Consider the following 18602-nt stretch of genomic DNA (forward strand, 5'->3'; position numbering starts at 1 on the left):
AGAACACTGCTGAAGGTATTCAGACTAGAGTGGCCCAAAATAACATTCCTGCAAAATGCAAAGTTGTTTCTGACAAGATTTAGTACTGCTTCCTGTCCCTTTTCAGAGCTTAAATCATGTAAATATTTCCTTTATATGTGTACTAGGTTGAAGTGTCTCCCCAAAACTCATGTCCACCTGGAACATCAAAATGTGACCTTATTTGAAAATAGGATCTTTGCAAATGTAATTAGTTAAGGATATCAAGATGAAATCACCTTGATTTAGGGGAGTCCTTAATCCAATCACTAGTGTGCTTATAAGAAGGAGACAGGACACACAGAGACACACAGAGGGGAAGAAGGCCATGTGAAGACAAAGGTGGAAATTGAGTTATGCTGTCAAAAGACAAGAAATGCCAGGAGCCACCAAAAGATGGAAGAGTCAAGGAAGAATCTCCCTTCAGAGGGAGCATGACCCTGCCCACACCTTGATTTTAGACTCCTGGCCCCCTGATCTGTGAGAGAAATTTTTCTACTATTCTAGATCACCCCATTTTTCATAATTTATCATGGAAGCCCTAGAAAACTAGTGCAACATCTAAACTACAATATCCTGTTTTTGAAGAAAAGAAAAATGGAAAAAATAGCAGCAGGTCAGGTACCACAGAAAAATATGCCAAAGAGATCTGATGAAATGTCTGAACAGATACAGTCAATAAAATGCAAACAAAGCAGTTAATTAAAGGCTTGACACAAGAGAATACAATGTGCAGACTTTCAAAATAACCAAGGATTTCTGAAAGCATAATTTTATTATAAATTAAAACAGCAAAATCATTTTAAATACAAGTGACAGTTGCCTAGCATGATGGTACTGACAACAAATAAGAAACCATTTTGAATTTTATATCACATATTTTACCATGAGACAAGAGTGATAAAAGATAATGCAATTAAATGCCAATTATCAATAAGCTGACTAATGGGTACATTCAGGAAAGTGTACCTTCATATACTAGCTAACAACCTGAGTTCTGAGAAGGCTCAAAATACTTCTATACTCCATTCATATACATATGCTTACATATACATATATATCAGAGGTCCCCAACCCTGGTTAGGAACCAGGCCACACAGCAGGAGGTGAGAGGCAGTCAAGCGAGAAGCTTCACCTGCCGCTCCCCACTGATCCCCATTGTTCGCATCACCTCCTGAACCATACCCCCCATCGCTCACATTACCACCTGAACCATCCCCACCCCCGCACAGTGGAAAAACTGTCTTCCATGAAACCGGTCCCTGGTGCCAAAAAGGTTAGGGACCACTGATACACATGACAGCAACAAATACACCTTTCTTAACAGCAAAGAACTTTAAGTCTTAAGTATCAGGACTTCCTGGTGGTGCAGTGGTTAAGAATCTGCCTGCCAATGCAGGGGACACAGGGTCGAGCCCTAACTCCAGAAGATCCCACATGCCACAGAGCAACCAAGCCCATGAGTCACAACTACTGAGCCCGCACTCTAGAGCCTGCAAGCCACAACTACTGAGCCCATGCGCCACAACTACTGAAGCCCTTGCACTCTAGGGACCATGCTCCGCAACAAGAGAAGCCACAGCAATGAGAAGCCCACGCACCGCAACAAAGAGTAGCGCACACTCACTGCAACTAGAGAAAGCCCACTTGCAGCAACGAAGACCCAACACAGCCAAAAACAAATAAATAAAATAAATTTTAAAATGTGTTTAAAAAGAAAAGTCTTAAGTATCTAATAAAATTAGTAATGACAGTTTTTTTAAAAGGATATAACACCAATATCAATACCACGGACAACAGAAGATAGCATTAACTGAGCTATTACTGAGCCAGGAACTACCTTAAGGGCTTTAAATATATTAATTCATTTAATCCTTGCAACAATCCTATGGAAGTACATACTTTCATTATATCCATTTTACTGATGAGAAAATTAAAAAGCACTGAGAACTTTTGGGGGTGATGGAAATGTTCTATGTCATGATTGTGGTAGTGGTGGTTACATGCTTAATACACTTGTCAAAACTTATTAAGCTAAATATTTTAAATTAGTGAATGTGATTGTATATAAATTACACTGCAATAAAGCAGAAAAAATTATAAAGAGAAAACTCACATGAATAAAGGCACAGCATCATTTTAATAGATTAACTATTGAATATTAAACTATTTTTATTATAAAATATGATATTTTAAAATATGCTTTTCCATCCACAAAAGGAAAATAAAATACTTTTTAATGTATTTGTTGTGGTTTTTTAAACTAATTATTTATTTATTTATATTTGCAGTACATGGGATTTATTTGCCACACACGGGATCCTTTAGTTGCAGCACGCAGGATCTTTAGTTGCAGCACATGAGATCTAGTTCCCTGACCCGGGATCAAACCCGGGCCCCCTGCATTGAGAGGCAGAGTCTTAGCCACTGGACCACCAGGGAAGTCCCCAAAAATATAATATTTTTTTAACCACATTTCAAGAACCAATCCTGTTTGGCCCTTCTACGCTATCTAGCACATCCAGAAATTACTACAATTTCTATACAGCATAACTAAAACAAAAGAATAAAATGCTGAAGACTTTATAAATTTTAACACTAGCTGAAAGTCTTTTCAGAGCAAATAATTTTACAAAACAGTATAATGGTAATAAGAGTAGATCTGCACTATACTAATAAACTTTCATCCTTTTACAGATAAAACAACCTGTGGTAAGAGGGGTAGCTGCAAAAATAAATTATCACTTGCAAGTAAAATTGTTCTACCTTCAAACTGAATAGAAAGGAAAAAGAAAAGTCACTTTTGCCCAAAATGCTTTTGACAAAACAGGGATACGATTCACACAGAAAAGTTTAAAAGAGCTACCTCAATCATCTTCAATAATCGCTAAAACAGGACTTCCCTGGTAGTCCAGCAGCTAAGACTCCACACTCCCAATGCTGGGGGCCTGGGTTTGATCCCCGGTCAGGGAACTAGATCCCACATGCTGCAACTAAGAGTTCACATGCCATGACTAAGAGTTCGCATGCCGCAACTAAGACCCAGCGCAGCCAAATACATAAATACTTTCTAAAAAATTGCTAAAACAGGGCTTCCCTGGTGGCACAGTGGTTGACAGTCTGCCTGCCGATGCAGGGGACACGGGTTCGTGCCCCGGTCCAGGAAGATCCCACATGCCACGGAGCGGCTAGGCCTGTGAGCCATGGCCGCTGAGCCTGCGTGTCCAGAGCCTGTGCTCTGTACGGGAGAGGCCACAACAGTGAGAGGCCCGTGTACCACAAAAAAAAAAAATTCTAAAACAAAACAAAACCAAAAAATGCGCTATCACTAGTATCAAAAGAGGGAAAAGCCAAGAGGGAGCTGAGTCTCAATAAAGATGGTAAACTTTGGGAACAGAGATAATGTACCCCTGCTCCACGCATTCATCTTTTCATTAGTAAGCTCTAAGCAATTTATCAAACAAAGGAAAAGGCACTTCTTTCATCCTGACTGAACAAGGATGGTACTACAAAATTTGCCAGTATGCTAAATCTGTGGTTCCCTCCTGGCCTGAGAAACTGACAAGGCATCAATCTGTCTGATCCTTAACAGTACCAAGCAAACAGAAAAGTTAAACATCTCAACAGCATATAAACTTATCTGTCAAATGTCCATAGATGCTACTTTGATCAGGAAAATACCAAGTCATTTAAATCTACTATTAAATTCATTTGAAAAAGAATAGATACATGTATATGTATAAGTGAATCACTTTGCTGTACACCTGAAACTAACATAATAGTGTTAATCAACTATACTCCAACATAAAATTAAAAGTTAAAAAATAAATAAATTCGTATTGGCTTGGCCCTTAAGTAAGTTATCAAAGTATATATAACTGGGCTTCCCTGGTGGTGCAGTGGTTGAGAGTCTGCCTGCTGATGCAGGGAACACAAGTTGGTGCCCCGGTCCGGGAAGATCCCACATGCTGCGGAGCGACTGGGCCTGTGAGCCATGGCCACTGAGCCTGCACGTCCGGAGCCTGTGCCCCGCAACGGGAGAGGCCACTACAGTGAGAGGCCCGCGTACCGCAAAAAAAAAAAAAAAAAAAAAAAAACCACCACAACAACAACAAAACCAAAGTATATATAACTAAAAGAGAATTCAGGACTAGAAAGTTTGCTTATTTATTTATATATGTATGTATTTATGGCTGCGCTGGTATTTATTTATGTATGTATGTACGTATTTATGGCTGCGTTGGTATTTATGTATGTATGTATGTATTTATGGCTGCATTGGTATGTATGTGTGTATGTATTTATTATGGCTGCCTTTGGTCTTCACTGCTGCACACAGGCCCTCTCTAGTTGCAGCGAGTGGGGGCCACTCTTCGTTGCAGTGTGCGGGCTCCTCCTTGCAGTGGTTTCTCTTGTTGTGGAGCACAGGCTCTAGGGCACGCGGGCTTCAGTAGTTGTGGCATGCAGGCTCAGCAGTTGTGGCTCGCGGGCTCTAGAGCACAGGCTCAGTAGTTGTGGCGCATGGGCTTAGTTGCTCCACGGTATGTGGGATCCTCCCAGACCAGGGCTCAAACCCGTGTCCCCTGCACTGGCAGGTGGATTCTTAACCATTGCGCCACCAGGGAGGTCCCAGGACTAGAAAGTTTTTTTTTTTTTGCGGTATGCGGGCCTCTCACTGTTGTGGCCTCTCCCGTTGCGGAGCACAGGCTCCGGACGCGCAGGCCTAGCGGCCATGGCTCACGGGCTTAGTTGCTCCGCGGCATGTGGGATCTTCCCGGACCGGGGCACGAACCTGTGTCTCCTGCATCGGCAGGCGGATTCTCAACCACTGCGCCACCAGGGAAGCCCTAGAAAGTTTTTAAAGAGAGCTCTAATACTCAAAAGTTGAGGAATTTCTTTGCCTTAAAAAACAAAAAAGTTTTGGTGGGAAGAGAGATTGTCCTGTGATTTCTACCCATTTCTTGAGGCCTGCGGAAATGAACCTTTATGTACTTATAGTTATACAGAAAATAGAATAAAATTAATACCAAACTTGCTTAGTAAAAAAAAAAAAAAAAAAGATTATAAAGTATTTATCACAACAATTATTACCCCTGTGCCTGAGGATTTGTTCATCTGTGCACACTTTAACCTTTAACATACTTCTTGAGGGAAATATCCTCCTCCATGGTGATTCCACAAATCTACAATGAGCAATGAATCAAGTATATTTTGTATAACTACACTCCCCAAATCATGGTACTAGATACAGCACATATATTTTACAGATTGCAACTCACTAAACAAAACATTTCACCTTGAGACAGCTCTCTTATCCCTCTTTCATGCAAAGTATTCAGGCAAGGGTTTCATGGCCACAGTCAATTATTTTATAAACCCCCATGATTTCAAGCTTTCAAAGCAAAACAAAAGTAATAAAGCCAAAGTGAGATAAAATCCCCTGTAACTAAGTCCCTTCATCTATTCTCCTCACTGATATCCTCATCAAATCTAACCTGAATTCCCCTGCACAAAATTCCTCAACTGTTTTCCAATGCCTAGAGCCCTGCGCTCCAAATTTTTTGAACAGGAAAAAGATTATGTGCATACCTCTCATATATGTATGTGTATTTCTAAAGTAGAATAGTGAATACCCTAGTATATTATGCACATAATAAACATACAGAAAAATAACATTTTAATAATTCCCTGGCAGTCCAGTGATTAGGGTGCCACTGCAAGGGGCACGGGTTGAATCCCTGGTTGGAGAACTAAGATCCCACATGCCTCATGGCGTGGCAAAAGAAAAAAAAAAATTGAACATTAAAAATAAGTAAAAACAGGGCTTCCCTGGTGGTACAACAGTTAAGAATCCGCCTGCCAATGCAAGGGACACAGGTTCGAGCCCTGGTCCGGGAAGATTCCACATGTCACGGAGCAACTAAGCCCATGCACCACAACTACTGAGCCTGTGCTCTAGAGCCCGTAAGCCACAACTACTGAAGCCCGCATGCCTAGAGCCCGTGCTCCGCAACAAGAGAAGCCACTGCAATGAGAAGCCCGCACACCGCAACGAAGAGTAGCCCCCACTCGCCGGAACTAGAGAAAGCCCACGTGCAGCAACAAAGACCCAACTCAGCCAAAAATAAATAAATAAGTAAATAAATTTATTTTAAAAATAAAAAATAAGTAGAAACATAAATTTTACTCCTCCACCTACACACACATTTTAATAGGTCATCCTGTCCATTCAAAGTGCCAGCACCTCACTTTTGAGACCAGTGACCTATAGCACTGGTTTCCTAACTTCATCTGGGGATGGGGAAAGTTTTGTTCAATATACAGATATTCAACATACAGCCACAATCCCAATCTAGCATCCATGAGAGCCTGGCCTGGGCTCTTTGTATGTTTAATAAGCTCTTTGGGTGATTATAATACATACAAAGTTTTAAGAACCTCTGACGTACACAGTAAACTGCAAACTCTATTACGTGGTGTACAAGTACTTCACCTACCAGTAAAATCTTCTTCCCTGCCACTCCTACACCTCACTCTACTCTCCAACAATACTTAACTACTTGAAATTCACAATCCACATCTCCCGAGCTGTGCACATTGTTTCGTCTTGGAGCCCTAACTCAACACCATGACCAATTCCATCTTGTTCACCAAACTTCCATCCACCATCAAGTCTCAACTCCAGCTTCCTCTGTCAAACCTTCCCTGACTTCCTGAAGCAGACAGTTCTCCTTCCTTTTGCTCCTAAGGTATCTCTTACCTTTTTAGTAAACATCCCATAGAATCTAAAAATATGTCTGTCTCTTTTTCAAAAGAGAGGATCCTTGTAGGTAGGAACCCTGTCATTTCATCTTTGTATCACCTCTGTATCATCTTTGTATTGCCTCATACAATACCTAACACATAATTTAATGTTTAAAATATATGTTGAGGGACTTCCCTGGTGGATGGCACAGTGGTTAAGACACTGTGCTCCCAATGCAGGGGGCCTGGGTTAGATCCCACATGCATGCCACAACTAAGGAGCCCAGCTGTCACAACTAAGACCCAACGTAACAAAATAAATAAATAAATAAACAAAATATATGTTGAATAAAAACATAAATAAGAAGCAAATAATACTGACTATTCAAATTTAAGAAATTAACAAGAGGAGAACACCTCCTTAAGTGATTAAAAACTAAATAAATACATTTCTATATATACATAGTACATATATACACTACCAAATGTAAAATAGCTAACTAATGGGAAGCAGCCGCATAGCGTAGGGAGATCAGCTCTGTGCTTTGTGACCACCTAGGGGGTGGGATAGGGACAGTGGGAGGGAGATGCAAGAGGGAGGGGATATGGGGATATATGTATATGTATAGCAGATTCACTTTGTTATACAGCAGAAACTAACACAACATTGTAAAGCAATTATACTCCAATAAAGATGTTTAAAAAAAACAAAAAACATCAAAAGTGGCTGCCATATCTACTCCCAGCAATAACCAAAGATAATCAAATCAAGAAAGGAAAGCACTTTAAAACATCTTTATTTATTTATTTTTGGCTGCATTGGGTCTTCGTTGCTGCACGCACGCTTTCTCTGGTTGCTTCAAGCTGGGGCTACTCTTCATTGCGGTGCGCGGGCTTCTCATTGCAGTGGCTTCTCTTGTTGCGGAACACAGTCTCTAGGTGCGCGGGCTTCAGTAGTTGCAGCACGTGGGCTCAGCAGTTGTGGCTCACGGGCTCTAGAGCACAGGCTCAGTAGTTGTGGCGCATGGGCTTAGTTGCTGTGCGGCATGTGGGATCTTCCCAGACCAGGGCTTGAACCCATGTCCCCTGCATTAGCAGGAGGCGGACTCTTAACCACTGCACCACCAGGGAAGCCCCTATAACAACTTTAAATGGAATATAATCTATAAAAATATTGAAACACTATGTTGTACATCTGGAATGTATAATATAATAATACTGTAAATAATATTAAAAACAAATCATATTGTAAATCAACTATAATTTTTTTAAAATTATGGAAAGGACCTATGATTTATGGAATACCTATAAGCACTTCACAAGTTATTTCTCATACCTAGAAGAATGCTATGAGGCAGGCACTATTCCCATTTTACATGTACTGTGAGCCTCAAGTCTGAGTTAAACTTCAAAATTTGTAAATGGTGATGCTAGAATGTGCTGCTGGATCTAACTTCAAATCTTTCTAATGACAGTAATTTAAGTCTTAAGAAACCAGAACAATAAAATGAGCAGTATTACAAAGGCAAAAAGACTTCCTCTCACATTTACTTGTAAATCAGCCACAATTCTGATTCAAAAAGCCAAGGAAACCATAAGGTACCAGAAGTTAGTCTCCAACATAGATAAACTTCCCCAAAGGATGAAAGATGACCTTTTGAGATATTTATCGGTCAGATGTAGAGTTTTAGAAGATTCACATATCAGTGCATGAAAAACAGGTAAGAGTGGTAGAGGGATGTTTAATCTTACTCATGAAAGTATAAGAAAAGGTGACACTTTAAATGCTGTCTCTGATGAAAGGGTAAGCCTGTAATGTACTGGAGCAAGCTGGCTCCCAACAGGTTCCTTTACCCCACATTCACTCCAAGGTCACTGGTCACTACTTTAGCATGATCCTCTATTAAGTCAAAGTGAGTTATGTGTTAAATAAATTAGCTCTTCCCACTAAGTACCAACACAATGCCTGCCCCCCCAAAAAAAAACCAGCTCTACAATTTAGAGGGCAACACAAAATACCTGAGAAAGCATATATACGTAAAGAGCACATATTCCAGTCAATTATATGCATGTATATAATCTCAATTTTGACAAATGTTGACTCTTCAAGACTCCTCTATCCTGGTAACTTCACCTTTCATGTTTCTCCATTGAAAACATGCTCACCTAGGGCCTACTAATGAGTACAGTCTTAAGAAGACTAGCATATCATTTCTTATTGCTCTTTAATACAAAACTACAATATAGTTTTTTTTTTCTTTTTCTTTTTTTTTTACCATTGGAGGTAATTCCACAACTTGTTCTAGCCAAATGGGTCCCTTGAGAGAACAACATTCTCTTTTTGCACTGACTTGTGTAAAAACTGCTCTGGAGGGAAAAAAAGGAACCTGGGATATGAACAAAAAAGCACTGACTATACTTATTTTTTGTATCTGTCTTTTCCACTTGATTATAAACTTTGAGAGCAAAAAATATGATTTCATCTTTATTTCCTGGGTTGTGAACACTACACAACCGCAGAACTCCAGTATCTGAAATGATGCTATCATTTCTGGTATACTTTCCAGTTCACTATCCAACTGAATCCTCACAACCATCCCCTGTGAGATAAGCATGGCAGATTATCACTTTTCCTCAGAAAAGAAACAAAAAAAATCTGAGAGAGCTGTAGAAACTGGTTTAAAGTCACTTAACTAGTGAGTAGGTCACTAAACTAGTGAGTAGAACTCTAAGTCTGCTGCCCTTTAGGCTGATGCTCTTTCAGGCAACAATGATTACAACCAAAACTGAAAATATTGTTTGAAATTTCACTGAAATGTATGAAATGATACTTCGTAAAGGTGATTCATAAAACACTTAAATATTCTGTACTTGCTAATCAAAAATCATTATTCAAACACTAGAATACTCCTTAACAGAAAAAATATATATCTTTTGAAATCATTTGTTTCAAAAGTGATTCTATAATGAACCACAATATGGTCTGCTTTTCCTATAAAAATTCTCTCATCTTATCTGATCCTAAATTTGAGCTCCTTCACCTTTCCAAATTTTTAATCCATTATGACTGGTGTCCAAAAAGGACCTCCTCCCACTCTTCCCCCCAAATACTAAGCACCTACTATATCAATCAACAAGTGTTTTTCAGTTTTATTTTTACTTTTGCTTTTCAATTACATGGAACAGCAGCCTGATACATAAAAGCAAAAATACATATTTTAAGGATAAGTAAACAACTCAAGTTTTTCTATTTTTCTATTCCAGAAAAGGGCAATAATAGAAACCGGACAGACATCTCTCTGAAAACTGTTTAAAACCAAAAATATAAGAATTATTATACATCATATACAAAAGAAAAAGAAAATATACACTAAAGCTAGGTAAAAACCTGTCTGAAAAGATTTAGGGTATTTCCTTCTCTAGTAGAAATCTAATAAATGTCATTAAATTATCTCATCAAGCCACGGCATCTTCCTCAACCTAAGACTTTTATACATGCTGGTTCATTTGCCTCAAACACTCTCCCCCTCACTTCCTCCTATTCATCTTCGGCTCTTACTCAAGTCCCATTCTTGGAGGGGCCTTCTCCAACCCATCCAACCTAATGATATCCCCTGTCAATTTTTCTTAGGACATGTTATTCCTTGGCTCCAAAACATTCATCACAAATTTTATTATATAGTCCTTTCTGTGTTTGTTTAAAGTTTCTTTCTCCCAACAGAGTATAAGTTCCTTCAAGTCCACTGGTGGGTTTTATTTTTTTTTAAAGCAGCTTTATTAAGGTATAATTTACATATCATAAAACTCACTCTTTTCAAGTGTATAATTTAATGTCTAGTAAACTTACAGTTATGCAAACCACCAAGTAACTGCTTGGGTTTTGCTCCTTCATGTATCTCTAACATTTAGAAGGAGAAAAATAAATATCCAGTGAATGAATAAATAAATTTGATGTTACTCTTAATGCCATTACTATTAATATCTCATGTGAGTATGAGTTGGTGCATTAAACCTGCCTTTATTAAATTCCATTCCAAAAATCCTTCATTATTTCCATGTCCAATCAAACTGGCTCTTCTATAAGGCCCCAAAGTGAACCTCCTCACATACTGGCATTCTGTGCCACTTGGGACACTGATACAGGTCAAGTTCATGTGTACACACTACACTTCCTTTTTCTCCATCCAGTAATCCCCTCCTCTGCTCCTAGCCATGTTAACAAAATACTTTATAAACAAAGGAAAGTTCAGGAGCATTAATCTTACTCATTGGTGAGGATAGGATCTTCATTTAATGCGTGCCCCTTTGTAATGCTGAGGTTATGGAAATAAGTTCTCGGTATTGATATATACCTAATTGAGAGCTTAATATAGTGTGACTTACTAAATAATTGGAAACCTTTTTCAGATGTAAAATCTCTGTTGTTTATCCATGTGTAAAACAGAAATTTTCAATTTCTATTTATTTATTTATTTGTTTGTTTAATTTATTTATTTATTTTAATTTTTTTAGCCGCACTGCGTGGCATGCAGGTAGTTCCCGACCAGGGATCAAACCCATACTCCCTGTGGTGGAAGTGCAGAGTCCTAACCACTGAACTTCCAGGGAATTTACCCCAATTTCTATTTTTTAAATTTCAGTATTGCATTCATTTTAAGAACAAATAAGGTTTTCAGATAAAAGATTTAATGCACGTACAAAATAACTTTTTAAAGTAACTTTTTTTTAAAACTAATTCAACAACAAAGGAACAAAAACCAATTTAAAAAATGAGCAAAGGGCTTAAACAGACATTTCTCCAAAGAAGATACACAAAAGAAAGAAGTGCAGCATCACTCTTAAGGACATGCAAATCAAAAACCACAATGAGGGGGCTTCCCTGGTGGCGCAGTGGTTGAGAGTCCGCCTGCCGATGCAGAGGACACGGGTTCGTGCCCCGGTCCGGGAAGATCCCACATGCCGCGGAGCGGTTGGGACCGTGAGCCATGGCCGCTGGGCCTGCGCGTCCGCAGCCTGTGCCCCGCAGCGGGAAAGGCCACAACAGTGAGAGGCCCGCGTACCGCAAAAAAAAAAAAAAAAAAACAAAACACAATGAGATACCTGTTCACCCCCATTAGGATGCCTATTATCAAACAAACCAACGGAAGTAACAATTGTTGGGGAGATGTAGAGAAACTGGAACCCTTGTGCACTGCTAATGGGAATGTACAATGGTGCAGCAGACCTGGAAAACAGTTTAGATGTTCCTCGAAAAGTTAAGCACAGAATTACCAGCAATTCCACTCCTACGTATATATCCAAAAGAATCGAAAGCAAGGACTCAAACAGATACCTGTACACCAAAGTTCATAGCAGCATTATTCACAAAAGCCAAAAAGTGGAAACATCCAAATGTCCATCAAGAGATGAACGGATAAACTAAATGTTGTATATACACACAATGGAATACATTATTCAATCTTAAAAAGGAAGGAGGGCCTCCCTGGTGGCGCAGTGGTTGAGAGTCCACCTGCCGATGCAGGAGACACAGGTTCGTGCCCCGGTCCGGGAAGATCCCACATGCCGCGAACCAGCTGGGCCCATGAGCCATGGCCGCTGAGCCTGTGCGTCCGAAGCCTGTGCTCCCCAACGGGAGAGGCCACAACAGTGAGAGGCCCGCGTACCACAGAAAAAAAAAGGAAGGAAATTCTGATACATGCTACAATATGAATGAACCCTGAAAATGAACTAAATGAAATATGCCAAACACAAAAGGACAAATGCTATATGATTCCACCTATATGAGGTACCTAGAATAGGCAAATTATAGAGACAAAAAGTAGAATAGAGGTTACCACGTGCTAGGAGGAAGAGGGAATGGGGAATTGCTGTCTAAGAGTTTCTGTTTGGGATGATGAAAAAGTTCTGGAAATGAACAGTGGCAACGGTTGCACAACACTGTGAATGTACTTAATGCCACTGAATTGTACACTTAAAAATGGTTAAAATGGTAAATTTTACGTTATGTATATTTATCACAATTTTTTTCAAAGTATAGCTACAATTTATCCTATTATGTTTCCCAACACTAAAGTCAGGGTACAACAAAGGGGAGCCATGCACAGACTGAGGTTATTCAGAAATAATAAAAGTAGCTGTCATTTTATTGATGGGGAAAAACTGACAACTCACAATATATCCATTTCAGTCATTTTCTCTGTCCTAAAACAATGGCATTCTAATAAAAACACACTTCATACTAATACAAGATATAAAAAAGAGGTAAAATTGCATGCGGGGGGGAGGAGATATGTAGCAACTCTGTACTTTCTGATTAATTTTTTTGTGAACCTAAAACTCTAAAAATTGCCTATTAATTTTTAAAATAAATATAAATTTTAAAGATAGAGAAAATAACAGAATTTATATACTCATATTAATAAATAAAACTCTACATATACAGTTAAAAACTCACACACAATGTAACATTTACTTCACCTAAGTAAGAATTTTATGACACTGATAAGCCTTTCCAAGCATTTAAGATGTGTTCCAGATCCCTAACTGGTAACACAATCAAACTATTTAAGATACTGCCCAAATTTTAAAAGCGGCAGAGATTAAGAAAGTAAGAAGGAGCTCCCGATAGATATACAAATAATAACCAGTTCATTCAATTCCATTCAGCTCGTACGCACTTACTAAATGCACAGTACCTGAGAGACACCCAGGCCAACAAGTATTGCATGCAAGGTTACGAAAAGGAAAGTTGAAGACAAGCCTCACATTAACCCAGAAAGTCAGTAATTCAAAACCATCCTTTAATGTCCACTTTTAAAAGTAAGTGCATCTCAGCTATTTAGTGTTCATAATCTGCATTACTGTGGTTCCGGTTGCCATTTTTAGATTATCATCAACTTGAAAATAAAGTAAGTGCCCAATCTTAGGTACGTTTTTCATTGATTAGACGGCATAATGGGGAGCCGAACGAAATGCCTTTCTAAAAGTCAGTTTGATTTTTAATTGATTTTTAATTGAAGTTTACCAATTTCCCATTGGGCAAGTGTGCCAACTGATTCAATTTCCTAATACCTTATCTCGGAAACCAGGCGCCTCATCTGAAACAGCGCTGTACCCTCTCTAGCCTGGCCTATGCAGAATGCATTCTCGACAAGTCCCCAGTGCACCAACAGCCCAATTTTGGCTATATTCTCTGAACGATCTAAGGAAGTCAGCAACCACTCATCTCACGTGATCTTAAAAAGGGGCGCAGTTGAGCCCAGATTAAATCACACTTTTTTTTTTCTGCATCAACTTCACTGCCCAGCTTTAAGGAAAAGGGCAGGGAGGCGGCGCAGGTCCGGTGTGCAAAGGAGGCTAGCAAACAAGGGTGGGGAGCTGTGCCTTCTACTTTGGGGGAGCTAGGTGAGAAGGCACACCCGCTCACGAGCACTGCAGCGGTTGAAAAATCGAAGACTGCCACACCCCCTGGCTGCCAGGGGTACATCTTCACCTTCTCTTGTTCTAGGAGAAAGGGGGCCCTCTCTATGGAATGCCGCACCTGCAACGGCACTGCCCGGGATCCCCCGCACCCCGAGGTGCAAAGCCCTTGAAGCCAGCGCGGGTGGGACACGGCGCTGGGGGGAGGCAGAAGGGGGAGGGCCGCGGCTACAGGAACCAGCGCATGCGCAGTACCCGCCCGTTCACCTACCGTTGGAACCTCGACGCCCAGTTCCCCGGCCGCGGCCGCTTCTCCAGAACCCGCGGCAACTGAAAGAGGGCGAGAAATGAGGCCTCAAGTGGCTCCGCAGCCAGCGAGCTTCTTCTTGTGGCCGCCACTGGCGGGAGGCTGAAGCGACGACTGTGGCGCAGGGCCAGCCCGTTAGGCGACCCCCGGATGCCCCCGGCGGTGGCGGCGGCAGAGACGCGGAGGATGGGGCGGGAGCGGAGACGGAGGCTGTGGCTGAGGCGCAGAGCCTCCCTAACGGCGAGCGAGAGGAGAGCGGAGGGCGCAGGGCGGAGGGCGGAGGGCTGGCAGGGGCTGGGCCGGATGTGACGTACATGGAGGGGCGGGGAGGGCCGGCGGGGGGTGGGGCGAGCGCGCAGCGAGGGCGGGCCTCCCCTCAAGACCCGCGGCAGCAGCCCTGCAGTCCGTGGGCTTTAGAGCCGCCGGGCTTCTCCCACCCCAAATTTGGTCCCCTGAGTTAGGATGTGATGTGAGAAGCAGGGCGCGGGCCTGAGGGAGGTGTCTGAGGGTCCTCAGTCTGGGGAGGTTGGAAAGAAGATAGAGGAAAGTGGGGAGAGCACGTAGGTGTCATGAAGGTCAAATCCGGCAGCCCGAGGTCACTCCTGGTCTCTGCGGAGGGAGCATGCCCACCTGCAGGAAGCCAGAAAAACCCGGGTGCCGTTGTCTAGGTGAAGAGCGCCGAGACATTAACAGAAACCTCCGGGCAGACTGAAGCGGTGGTGAGTCACGGTCCCATTCTCAGCGATGGAGCTTAGATGAGGGACCCTGTCCGCCTCCACCCTTCCTCTTCACCTAAGGACAAGACCTAGACTCCGGAGAGAACGTAGATGCCTCTGGTGCCGAAAGCATCTGGGAAAATGAAAGTCAACAGGCTATATGCTTACAGAGAGCTTCCTATACAAAACCAGAATTTCAGAGGCAGAGCTGAAAGGCAGAAAGAATGAGGAGCTCTCTGAGCCTGGGGTATCTGTACTTGCTTGCATAGCCACCCAGACCGACCGTGCAGCTCCCACGCGTTCACAAAGGTATGAATATTCAAACAATCTCGTTTTTTGATTTAGTTTGTTTAGGGCTTTGAGATCTTCCATTGAGTAAAACGCAGTGTTCTGCCTTTAGACTCCTTGATGGAGGGTAGATAGATCCACACCTGCACAAAGAACTCTGGGTGTCTGTAAAAATATAAACTACCACAGTTCAGTTGTCCCCTACCTACCTGAGCTGGAAATCAGAAACCCGGAAAATGTAAGACAAGAACCCTCATAGAACTTGGGACAAAATTTACCTGACCCCCAAAAAAAGAAAGAAAAGAAAAGAAAAAGTCACCCTATGAGATGATCTGTAAATGTGTTACAGAGGTCAGGGTGGCTCCCAAATTTCATCAGAGAGAGTAAAATAAATCATCTGTAACCTAAGTATCACATGCCCAGTTGATGCTGTCATAAGAGACGGGTGGGGTCCATTAAGAGTCTAGAACCAGCAGAATCTGAATAAGAATGTACTGTGGGCTCGCATTCTGTCTAGGAGAGGGGCTACTGATTCTAATGACCGGGACCAATACCCATCCATGATCAGAACAGTTTAAAAAAACTTAGTTCAGATTCAGTCCCTCACTCAACAAATACTTATTGAATGCTGACCATGTTCTAGTCTCTTAGGACATATCAGCAAATAAGATCCCTGTCAGTGAGTTTCTATCCTAGTAAACTTAAATTCTAGATATCATTAAAGAACATACAAAGACCCATGCTCTGATTCCACCCACACTTATCAGGTAGTCTTCCCATCACTCAAGGGCTCTCAATTAAATCAACGCACGCAGTAAGAAGCAATTGTCCAAAGCACATGACTGGTACTACTTATACTAGCAATACAGTTTTTCTCAGTAAATTCACATCATGGTTCATAAATCAGCTTCTGTTCATTGGGTTGAATTATAAAGTTGTTTTACCCAAATTAAATTCTCAGAGCCTGATTAAGCCTGAATAAAGTGAAATATAAGTGTCTGAATCTGCCAAACTGAGGACCACACTGACTCTGGTTTCAAAGCAGCCCAATCAAGATGCAACCTATGCATTCAGCCTTGCATCTCTCTTTAAACGTCATAAATGGAAGCTTTACGTGTGATTCCATGCTTGAAGAACAGGGGCAACATGTCGCTTCTAAATCTTAATCATAGGGCTTCCCTGGTGGCGCAGTGGTTGAGAGTCTGCCTGCCGATGCAGGGGACACGGGTTCGTGGCCTGGTCTGGGAAGATCCCACATGCCGCGGAGCGGCTGGGCCCGTGAGCCATGGCCGCTGAGCCTGTGCGTCCGGAGCCTGTGCTCCGTAACGGGAGAGGCCACAACAGTGAGGCTCATATACCCCCCCAAAAAACAAAAAAAAAGCTAGTTTTTAAATCTTAATCATAAGCGAGTAAAAATATCATGAGAGGAAATCATTAGAGTAAAAACCCTTCTGAACCTGCCCTGCCTATGCAACACAGGCTCTTGTTGACATAACTGACAGTAATAGTTACATTACTCTGAGTATGAAACCCAAGACTGTAAGCACCCAGACGACAGAGAGACAGAGACTCCCTTGCATTTGTGTGCCCTACTCCCAAAGTATGGGCTCTCAACAAATGAATTGATTCAAATACCATTTTCCCCTGTGAAACTCAACAACATATCCTTGGAAAATATCTTTTCCAGATCCTGCTTTATAATATGTAACCAGTACATTCAACATACAGGATTCAGGGGTATAATTTTTAAAAACAAAACAAAAAAACCTTTATTTTTAAATTTCCTCATCCCTTTAAACCTGTGCAGTGGAGCCAATGTGTCATATACCTGACTCAGATAGATTCCATGAACTCTGTGGTCCCTATTAGGAATAGAAAGTCCTATGGTTATTAAGTCAGAAAGTGAAACTTCTCTCTTCACCAGCTTGGGACAGCTGGCTAACTGCTTGCCCTGGAGAGGCATCATGCTGGGTATTTCTTGTTCTCTCCCAGCTTACCAACCAGAGCCAAAGGGGTGGAAAAAGAGGAAAAGAAAGGGGAGCAGGAAAATTTGTAACTTTTACTTCCATGTGGATGGTTTCACCCTCGGCCTGGTAGATGCTTAAAGCTGCCTTTTTTTTCTGATGGATGCTTTTAAGGTTTTCAGAAACCACCACCATCCCCATTCTTTGGTGGTTTCTCATCCATAGTAACCCTGGTTGGTCTGAGCAAAAGCATTTTATTCTGGCAGTTTTTTTACTCTTTCAGTCCCTAAGAATCTGGTGGTCCACCTCCAACTTCTTATCTCTTGAAACCTGTTTTTCTCAGTAAGGACCTGTCAAATAGAATCTAAGGTAGCTCTCACAGTGGCCCATTTGTAAGTGGCTCTGGGACCACCCCACATTGTGCAAGGTTATGCACTCCATACCCTAGGGAGTGCCTGCCATGCACATCACCCGTGTGGATTTGTATATTTATTTTGACAGTATTCCAGCAGGTGGCAGTAAAGTGTTTTGTCCAAACTAAATTAGTGAGATTATTTTCCAACAGATGGATGTGAAGTGTGGCTGAGGGAGAGCTTTTTTTCTGATGGTGCTGTTTAGGCTAGCGGCAGCTTTGTATTATCCACACCTGGTCCACGCGAAGCTCTCATCCACTTCTTGCCCAAAGAAACTTGGAATATAGGCCAATCCCAGTGCAGCTTCAGCATTCCTCTGCTCTGCTGCCAGAACAGCTGCCAGCCTGTCTCGTCCTCTATGTTTTTCAGGCAGGAGACAGACGCAAGTCCTCTGTGCCCCTTTAACTGCAAGAGACACATCCCAAGTACAAGTACTCTGAGTAGTTCCACTGAAGGTCCCTCTCACTAGGCTTGAGGTAAGAGGCAGGCAAATGTCTGTGGTAAGAATCACAGCATACCAGCAACCAACAGCAACAGTATTTCTTTCTCCAAAGAAATACTCCTCAGTAATTCTCACCTGACCTTTTATAACTTGTGAGTTTTTAGAGTTAGTTATCTACCTGATTTTGCCTAAATCCTCTCATTTCTTGGGATAGTCCATTTCAGAACTCACTTTAGTTAGTTTTTTCTTTGGAGGGGGTGGAGGGAGTTGTTTTTTTCTGTAATATCTTGG

The 18602-nt window shown here is 41.6% G+C and overlaps 2 protein-coding genes across 16 annotated transcripts in view; one reads left to right on the forward strand and one right to left on the reverse strand.

Annotated features, from left to right (window-relative positions):
* Positions 1-14801, reverse strand: part of FAM13B (family with sequence similarity 13 member B) — an 89416-nt gene extending 74615 nt beyond the window's left edge. For 4 of the 14 annotated variants that reach the window (XM_067031694.1, XM_059061241.2, XM_059061238.2 and 1 more), the window contains exon 1: positions 14453-14784. The gene's annotated coding sequence lies outside the window, so the exon portion shown is untranslated. Of the gene's footprint in view, positions 1-14452 lie in introns of all 14 variants that reach the window. The other 10 variants (XM_067031700.1, XM_067031699.1, XM_067031698.1 and 7 more) reach the window with 6 other exon arrangements.
* Positions 14802-14858: 57 nt separating this feature from the next.
* Positions 14859-18602, forward strand: part of WNT8A (Wnt family member 8A) — a 45330-nt gene continuing 41586 nt past the window's right edge. The window contains exon 1 of one of the 2 annotated variants that reach the window (XM_067033394.1): positions 14859-15513. In XM_067033394.1, the coding sequence (XP_066889495.1) occupies positions 15365-15513 (149 nt within the window). In that variant the 5' untranslated portion in view covers positions 14859-15364. The remainder of the gene's footprint in view (positions 15514-18602) is intronic. The other variant, XM_067033395.1, reaches the window with a different exon arrangement.

This window comes from Kogia breviceps, chromosome 4 (genome assembly GCF_026419965.1).
Source record: "Kogia breviceps isolate mKogBre1 chromosome 4, mKogBre1 haplotype 1, whole genome shotgun sequence".
NCBI classification, from domain to species: Eukaryota; Metazoa; Chordata; class Mammalia; order Artiodactyla; family Physeteridae; genus Kogia; species Kogia breviceps.